The sequence below is a fragment of the Mangifera indica genome, chromosome 8 (assembly GCF_011075055.1).
Source record: "Mangifera indica cultivar Alphonso chromosome 8, CATAS_Mindica_2.1, whole genome shotgun sequence".
Classification (NCBI taxonomy): Eukaryota; Viridiplantae; Streptophyta; class Magnoliopsida; order Sapindales; family Anacardiaceae; genus Mangifera; species Mangifera indica.
In genome coordinates this window covers 12,091,319-12,101,192 of record NC_058144.1, presented here as the reverse complement: position 1 = coordinate 12,101,192, position 9,874 = coordinate 12,091,319, and the positions used below count along the sequence as shown (strand labels likewise).

Below are 9,874 nucleotides of genomic sequence, written 5' to 3'. Positions count from 1 at the left end.
GTCAACTCCTAGTTCTACTCATTATGCTGCAATGCTTCGTATCTTATGATACGTCAAGGGCACTTTATTCCATGGCTTACATTTCTCCTCCTCATCATCATTGGCATTACGAGCTTATTCTAATGTTGATTAGGCACGTGATCCAACTGATAAATGTTCCACTATGGGATATTGTTTTTTTCTTAGGGATTCTATGGTTTTTTGATACAGTAAGAAGCAATCCGACATTTCTCAATCTAGTATCGAGACATAATATTGAGCTCTTACTAACACCACCTTTGAACTTCTTTAGTTACAATGGTTATTGCATGATATGGGCGTACCTTAGACATTTGTCACTCCTCTTTATTGTAACAATCAGAGTGTTATTCAAATAGCTCATAATAATGTTTTTCATAGATGTACAAAACATATTAAGATAGATTGTCACTTTATTGGACAACATTTGCTTCAAAACATTCTACGCCTTCATCCAGTTTCTTCTACTGTTCAACTTACCGATACTTTTATTAAGTCTCATCGTCCTAGATGACTTTCTAATTTAGTTATCAAACTCAAGATGACATCCATTTTGCCTCCTTGAGTTTGAGGAGGGTGTTGAAGATATCCAATATATCATCAATTAAGCAAGAATCAAACAAACAATCATCAATCAATCAAGCAAGAATCAAAATCATCAATCAATCATTAATTATCAATCAAGCAAACAATCATCAATCAAGATCAAACAATCTCGCCAATCAAGTCAACAATCAATAATCAATCAATCTCATAAATTAAGAAATTAATTTTTTGATTTTTTTCTTTTTGTATCTCATTGTATACTAGTATAAATACTAATCCTTTATATATGAATTTACAAATAAGAAATACAATTCTTTTATATTTTTCATATATATTTAATTAAAATAGTAATATATCTTTATAGTTTTAGATTATTTATGTTTTTTAAATTTATTTAGATTTTTATTATGCATGTTAAAGGTTAATATATAATATTTGTCATATTTAAATAGTGAGTTTATTTTAATTTTATTTAATTTTGTTATTTAATATATTTATATTATGTTTAAAGGTAGGAGGAAAATATTTTTTATTACGATGGAGAAGAGATTTTTCTTTGTAGGGAAGGGACAAAAAATTTTTGTTATCTCTATAACCAAGACAGAGATTGATATTCTCTATACTACAGGTACAGGGGCGAGAATTGAGATCCCCTTTTCGCCCCTTTTCATTACCATCCCTATTATAGCCTTTTTCTATCGTGATAATTGTGTTTTACATGTTCTTGTTTTGCTTCCTTGGGACTTAACAGTTTTAATAAGAGTTTGAATCTGTGTTACTTCCTCTTGTATATTCCGCTTTCTATGTCTCCTCCATAAAGAATTAGATAAGTTTGGCATAGGTCCTTTTTGGATATATGTAATTAGACCCAATCTTTTAGTTGAAGCCAGTTTCAACTCTAACAATCGGGCATAATTATCTTTTCCTTTAAAATTAGTCACCTCTATTATTTGAATTCATGTTTACAAGCTAATTTTGCAGATGGCAGATGTAGCCAAGGATCTAATTTCTGGGACTGTTGGAGGGGCCGCGCAATTGATAGTTGGGCACCCATTTGACACCATAAAGGTCAAGCTCCAAAGCCAGCCTACTCCACTCCCAGGCCAACCTCCCAAGTATTCTGGTGCAATCGATTCTGTCAAGCAAACTATCGAAGCTGAAGGTCCAAGGGGATTGTGCAAGGGTATGGGGGTGCCTCTTGCAACTGTGGCAGCTTTCAATGCCCTCCTCTTTACTGTTAGAGGACAAATGGAGGCATTACTGAGGTCTAAACCTGGTGAACCCCTTACAGTTTACCAGCAGAATATTGCTGGAGCTGGAGCTGGAGTTGCTGTTTCATTTCTTGCTTGCCCCACTGAGTTGATTAAATGCAGGTTGGTATAATCTGTTTTTTGGGTTCCATTAAATATGAGTTGATCATCAAAATTGGTTGCTCTTATACTGCTTCCGTTTCCTTTTTAATCTTTCAATATTTTTTATTCTCTGTGAAGGGTTCAGTTTTTTTGATTGTGTATGGCTCAGTGGTCGTGTTTCAATGTTCAGAGATTTCATGTTCTGGACAATTTCTATTGACATCTATGAGAAAAAGGATTTTAAAACATTAAAAAATAGTTTTTATTCTTTACTGTTTTTATTTCATTATTAAGCATCTGAATCAATTTTTTATTTTCTCTTTGTAAAAAACAAGCAAACAAACGATTTGCTTCATCTCTGGTAAATCGCAGATTATTATAGCGTTCCTGATTAATTTTTCAGATTCTAAAGTCTTTTTTGGACACTAATTTCTAAGTCTTTGGTTTGCCATCTTTTCATTAAAACAGGTAACTACACCTGCTAGCTGCTTGTATTTCATGATGAGAACAGATTGCAAGCGCAAAATGCATTAGCAGGTTCTGGTTCAGCCATTGTGGCAGTGAAGTATGGTGGACCAATGGATGTTGCTAGGCATGTTCTCAAATCAGAAGGTGGTGTAGGGGGTCTTTTCAAGGGCTTGGTACCCACAATGGCAAGGGAGGTTCCTGGAAATGCTACTGTGTTTGCCGTCTACGAAGGACTGAAACAGTACATGGCTGGAGGCCAGGACACTTCTCAGTTGGGAAAAGGCTCTTTAATAGTTGCAGGAGGTTTAGCTGGTGCTTCATTCTGGGCAGCTGTCTACCCGACTGACGTTGTAAAGAGCGTTATTCAGGTGGATGACTACAAAAATCCCAAATTCTCTGGTTTCACGGTGGCTTTTAGAAAGATCCTAAAAGCAGAAGGTGTCAAAGGCTTGTACAAGGGTTTTGGCCCTGCAATGGCTAGAAGTGTTCCTGCAAATTCAGCATGCTTCTTGGTGTATGAGGTGACAAGGTCTAGTTTGGGGTAATTCTATTGTCAGTCACAGGTTGCCGGCCAATGGTTTGGGTGAAAATTAGCACTGTTATCATATTGCTCTTTTAAAAGCCACCTTCTAGTCATTGAATGATGCCTCTTCAATTAAAAGAATGCTTTAGCAATATGGTAACAGGCTCCTTCAAGTTTTCTTCAAATTTTATTTGTGTTCTGGTAGAAACATTCTTTTGAAAATAACTTACAGAACTAACTCCTTTTTACAGTTTCTTGCAAATGAATTTAATGTTAAAGATATAAAATTCATTTGCACGATAGCGTTGGGCTTGATGGATAAATACCTTATTGAATAAAATAGAGCAATGATTTTTTTTTTTTTTTTTTTCTGATGAAACAGATAAAAAACAATTGCAGTTAGTCTCTGTTGTTCTTATTTCCGATGGTAGAAGATGGCTGTATTGTTTTCTGATCAGTCTGTGATTCTCATGTTTAAAACAAATGCATCATTTTGGATAAACCATAACTTTTTCTCAAAGTTCAAAGTGAAGACACAGTTTATGTCTTCTCATAGATATCAATAGAAATCGATATCAAATCAACGCACACTTCTACGTGCATTCTTTTTTTTAATACATGATAAGCCTGTTCATATTGTCGGACCCAATTTTATATAGAATAATGTGAATGTTATATCAATGGCTATGAAAAAGATGAGAGAATAGAACGATAAAAATCAGATAGTAATAATATCGTAAATATATAAATTAATATTTATTATTATTAATTATGATTTTATTGAAAAGATGATATCCTTGATTAAATGGTCTTCTTATGCATTTTATTTTATTTTTTTCCTTTAATGATTGTATTTAATGTCACAAAGCCACCTTGACAATGCTAAGTGTCATGGGTTATTTTCTCAATCTAGAAATGGGATAAAAATGGCACATGTAATTAGCCAAACTTCTATAAGCCTAACTCAATATTTCTCCAACTCTGCTCAATGTTTCACAACCAAGTGTGAGGATAATGCTACAATGATTTTAGTGCATGTGTGTTCTCAGCAAACATCAAATAAATGAAAAACAAGTGTGTTTATAGGTAAAACCCATTGATTACTCACAATCTTTACAAAAGAACACACAAATCACTCACTCACTTGTATGATCTACTCAAGTTGCTCTATCTTCCCTCAATACTCACTAAGATACCTCTTATATATTTTTCTCTTATCTTTTATATTTGCCTTCTTTCACTTATACAATCATATGTCTAATGGCTCCTATTTATACACAATATTACAAATGGATAAGTTACAAAATTTAAATTTGAAACCAACATTTAACCCCTTCAATTGCTTCAATAATCACTCCAACATGATTTTAGCAATCTTGTAAATCAATCCCTTAAATTGCTTCAACTTGATTGTAGGCAAATTCCCCAATTTGTTCCTTTGAATCGTTAAGCTTGATTAAGATGAATCTATCATTTGAAGATATCATTGATCCTTATTTTATGTTCATCAGCCACCTTGCAAATGTTAGCTCATGTATCATAACTTTTCTCATGTGTCACGCCCCATGCAACCATGCTACTTATGTCAAATCTGTCAAGTTTACACACTTTGATTGAATCTATTGTGTTAGCCACTTTTTTGTGTATAAGACCTCGAACTATCTCCTTGTCATGCTTTGCTCCAAAGCATGTGCTTAAATAGAAAACCTTATTTGGTTATTGCAAAGAACTCTGCACAGATTTTTATATGCGCCTACATCAGTATCGACCAAGTCTGTCACACCATTAGCTATGGATATCACCATCAAGTTTTAACAATCTTTCGGAGTTGTTTTACACAAAACAAAGCTTTCTTGTTTGTTCTCGATCATATGCTCACTCATAAGTTGTACCCCCTTTCTACGCACCTGTCATTATGCACTTGCGCTCCTATCTTTGCACTCTTACACATGCCTTGTAGCACGCTCATATGAAGATCAACAACCCATCTTTTTTTTTGGCTTTCATCTTTGCCAAATACATATAAACCTATGATCGAGCTCAACATGCCAACTCGATGCAACTATTCACCTTTGGATTTTAGAGGTGTGACATTAATCCATTAGTGAGAATAAGAATTCAAAGACAATATTTACTCAATTGTGTTATTTCATTAGTATCTTACAACCAATGAATTTAGGAAATTGTTATTTAATAATGAATAAATTATACTAACAAACAAATTTTATTAACTTATATGTACAAACTAAAATGGGAATTTGTGAATTACGATTAGGTAATGTGATTGTTTTTGTTTTCTTATTTCAAAATTACCTAATTAAATATTACTATATTAGATTATATGAATAAATTTATACAAATTATTTATTCATGTCGTATTACTATTTCAGTATATATATAAATAAACTAAGGAAAATCCATGATCAATGAAATTGAAAATTTGGTACGTACACCCTCTAATCCAGTGTAGTCAAGAACACCATCTTTGATTGTTTTAGAATTAATAATTTTTTATACGACACAATACAAAAAAAATCAAGTTAAGTATTTTGATAAAATATAGTTTGGATTTTTTGTTCAAGTCAACTCAAACTAAAATTAGAACATGTTTAGATTGATACAAAACTAACATGAAGTGACATGAATAATTTTTTTTTTAAAATTATAACTGCTTAGAAAAAATGTTGGACATAAATATATTTTGCATCATGAGAATATAATAATTCACTTGTAATTTTTAGTTCCTTCAATCTATTATGATTTCATCAGGTTGATCATTAAAATCTGTTAATTAACTAAAAATAATAAAGAATTAACTTTAAATATCCGGTAATTCGAAATATTCGTTTAACTTTTCCTTTAATATATATACACTAGAGAAACTTGATTTCAATTACAAAACAATTTTAAAAAATAATTCTTATAATTATAATACAAAAAAATATTATTAATAATAAATTTCATCAATATATTTTTAAACATAATTAATATATATATATATATATATATATATATATATATATATATATATATATATATATATATAATAAAAAAAACATATATGATTAGAAATAAATAAAAATGGAAAATAGTAGGCATAATTCTAACAAATAATATTTTGTCATAAATAATATTTCTTTTACAGATAGTCATTGATAAGGTGCATCTGTATATATAATTTATTTATTTATTTAAGTGAATATTATTACATTGTAAAGATATTTCAACAAGTTTTAGAAAAAAAAAAGGCACTTTGAAAAGAATTTCAATTTCATAAGTTTATTAATTTTAAAATTTTCTCTTCCTTCTACAATTTATAAAAGAGTAATAAATTAAAATAACTTAATTGCATTAGCGTTAAGTAATATTCTATAGATTGTATAGACATAATTAAGAGTTCAAATTAAAACTTGTTTTACTCTCATATCTAACTTTAAGGACTCTAGCTTTTCAAACATTTTTTATCAAAAATTTTATCTAATATTCAGCTAAAATAGAAAATAAATTAACAAGAAAAGTAATTATTTGTTGATAAAAATTTATTATTAGTTATACTATGTATGATTTGTATGTAGAAATTACTTGTTTTGTTGGAAAATGATAGATTTTTTGTTGATTGAAAATTTGGGGGTTAGGGTAAATTATTCAAATTTTAATTATATATCAAAAGATTTTTTGGTAAAAATTGGTTGTTAGACGATGAAAAATTGTTTCTTGCTAATTTATTAATTAGGGAAATTTTAAAAATTAGGTAAAATTAAAGGGGTCTAAGCGAAATTGTCCAAAAAATTCAGGTTTAAGCAAAAATGCCCAGGTTTTGTGAAATGACGAAAATGCCCCCATATATAAACACAGCAAATTTTCACTGTGCAATTCAAAGAAAATTCAAATTTTTAACGCATCCCACGGCAATCCCACGGTGAACGTCATTTTCGCCGATTTGCTTGCTTTCCGACAACCGAAAATGGAAAATAATGTTATCACATCTCCCGTAATCTTGTTTGGATCAAGTTATTGCTCATATTACTGAGATTTGATTGAGAATTTTCGGTTTGAAATTTTAGGGTTTACGGTTTGAACAATGCTTAAAATGTTTTGATTCTTGGTTGTTTTTGTTGAATTAATTGAGGGGTTTTGTGTTATACAACGTGTAGATTCGATTTATGTGAAAATCGGTGGCTAAAACGACTAAAATTTGGCTGGAAATGACTGCCGAAGAGATCGGCAGTCCGACTGTGAACAGTGTTTCCCACGTCAAAATCAATAATCCCACGTTCAGCCTAATTTAGGGGGGCAACTTAGCTTTTTAAAACAATTGGGATGACGTGGGAAATCCTTAGCCCACGTGGGGTTTTTTTGAAATTTATCACGTCAACGTGAGTTTTGCGAAATTACGAAAATGTCCATATATATAACACAGAAAAAAATTGCTATTTCCCACGTTAATATTAGCGAATTTACTGTGCATTTCTCTCAAATTTCAAAACATTTTCACGTCACCACGTTCATCCCACGGGCGATCTGATTTCCGTCGATTTTCTTGATTTCCGGCACCCACAAATGGCAAAGAAGGTTAGTATATCTCCCTTAATCTTGTTTGGATCAAATTATTGCTCATATTATTGAGATTTGATTGAGAATTTTCGGTTTGAAATTTTAGAGTTTACGGTTTGAATAATGCTTAAAATGTTTTGATTCTTGGTTGTTTTTGTTGAATTGATTGAGGGGTTTTGTGTTAGACAACGTGTAGATTTGATTTATGTGAAAATTGGAGGCTGAAACGACCAAAATTTGGCCGAAAATGACTGCCGAAGAGATCGGCAGTCCGACGTGGGAACAGTGTTTCCCACGTCAAAATCGTGCTTCCCACGTTCAGCCAAGATTGGCTGTTTTTGGGGGGGAAAAGTAGCTTTTTTAAAATATTGGGAAACTGGGGAAATTCCTTAGAACACAGTGGACCTTTTAGAGTTTCAGTTTTCATGAGGGGGTAAATTGAGATTTTTCTTATCTAGGGTTTTTGATTGTGTACTTTTCGAATTTTATATCCGTTTTTTCTGTTCTACGGTTTTTCAACTTTTAGAATTCGAATTTCAATTCTGTTTTTTCGAATTTCATCGTTTTACGAGATATGAACTCGTATTTTTCAGATTTCTGAAGGATTTTTCGATTGTTCCCATTCTAGGGTTTTTCAACTTTTAGAATTCGAATTTCAATTCCGTTTTTTCGGATTTTACCGTTTTACGAGATATGGACTCGTATTTTTTAGATTTCCAAAGGATTTTTTGATTTTTCCCATTCTAGGGTTTTTCAACTTTTAGAATTCGAATTTTACTTCCGTTTTTTTGAATTTTATCGTTTTACGAGATATGGACTCGTATTTTTCAGATTTTTGAAGGATTTTTCGATTGTTCCCATTCTAGGGTTTTTCAACTTTTAGAATTCGAATTTCAATTCCATTTTTTCAGATTTCATCATTTTACGAGATATGGACTTGTATTTTTCAGATTTCTGAAGGATTTTTCGATTGTTCCCATTCTAGGGTTTTTCAACTTTTAGAATTCGAATTTCAATTCCGTTTTTTCGGATTTCACTGTTTTACGAGATATGGACTCATATTTTTCAGATTTCTAAAGGATTTTTCGATTGTTCCCATTCTAGGGTTTTTCAACTTTTAGAATTGGAATTTCAATTCCGTTTTTTCGGATTTCACCGTATTACGAGATATGGACTCTTATCTTTTAGATTTCCGAAGGATTTTTTTATTGTTCCCATTCTAGGGTTTTTCAACTTTTAGAATTTGAATTTCAATTCTGTTTTTTTGGATTTCATCGTTTTACGAGATATGGACTCTTATCTTTCAGATTTTCGAAGGATTTTTTGATTGTTCCCATTCTAGGGTTTTTCAACTTTTAAAATTCGAATTTCAATTCCGTTTCTTCGGATTTCACCATTTTACGAGATATGGACTCTTATCTTTCAGATTTCCGAAGGATTTTTTGATTGTTGTCATTCTAGGTTATTTCAACTTTTAAAATTGGAATTTCATTTCTATTTTTTCGAATTTAACCGTTTTACGAGATATGGACTCGTATTTCCCAAATTTTTGCAGGATTTTTCGATTGTTTCCATTCTAGGGTTTTTCAACTTTTAGAATTCAAATTTCAGTTTCATTTTTTCAGATTTCACTGTTTTTAGATATATCGACTCGTATTTTTCAGATTTCCGAAGGATTTTTTGATTGTTTCCATTTTAGGGTTTTTCAACTTTTAGAATTTGAATTTTAATTCCGTTTTTTCGAATTTTATCGTTTTACGAGATATAGACTCGTATTTTTCAGATTTTCGAAGGATTTTTCGATTGTTTCCATTCTAGGGTTTTTCAACTTTTAGAATTCGAATTTTAATTTCGTTTTTTCGAATTTTATCGTTTTACGAGATATGGACTCGTATTTTTCAGATTTTCGAAGAATTTTTCGATTGTTCCCATTCTAGGGTTTTTCAACTTTTAGAATTCGAATTTCAATTCCGTTTTTTTGAATTTCATCGTTTTACGAGATATGGACTCATATTTTTCAGATTTTCGAAAGATTTTTTGATTGTTCCCATTTTAGGGTTTTTCAATTTTCAGAATTCAAATTTCAATTCCGTTATCAGGCAGTTAAATCTTGTTTTTTAAGTTTTGTCATTTTCTTTTTGATTATTTGGTATTTTTCATCTTTTTATGTTTTTTTCACGTATACATTTGTTTACATATTTGTTTTTACTCATGTCTAACGAATTTTTTACATTGTCTCAGGATATTTCTCGCAAAAGAAGACGGGTTGACAGCGAGCTGCGAATCCCCGACGAGACCAGACACTTTCGGGCAGAGGTGATATGTCGTGCACAGCGTGCCGCATTATCTCGGATTACTGCTACATTGACCCCAGATCAGCTACGACTATTTGAGAGGACATGTTTCGGGTATA

The 9,874-nt window shown here is 31.4% G+C and overlaps 1 protein-coding gene across 1 annotated transcript; it reads left to right on the top strand.

Moving 5' to 3' along the window:
* The first annotated feature begins 1,097 nt into the window (after positions 1 to 1,097).
* Positions 1,098 to 3,162, top strand: LOC123224530 (mitochondrial carnitine/acylcarnitine carrier-like protein). The gene is made up of 2 exons (XM_044648236.1): positions 1,098 to 1,937; positions 2,428 to 3,162. Exons 1-2 carry the CDS (start codon positions 1,546 to 1,548, stop codon positions 2,927 to 2,929), a joined length of 894 nt encoding a protein of 297 aa, XP_044504171.1. The 5' UTR covers positions 1,098 to 1,545; the 3' UTR covers positions 2,930 to 3,162.
* The last annotated feature ends 6,712 nt before the right edge of the window (positions 3,163 to 9,874 follow it).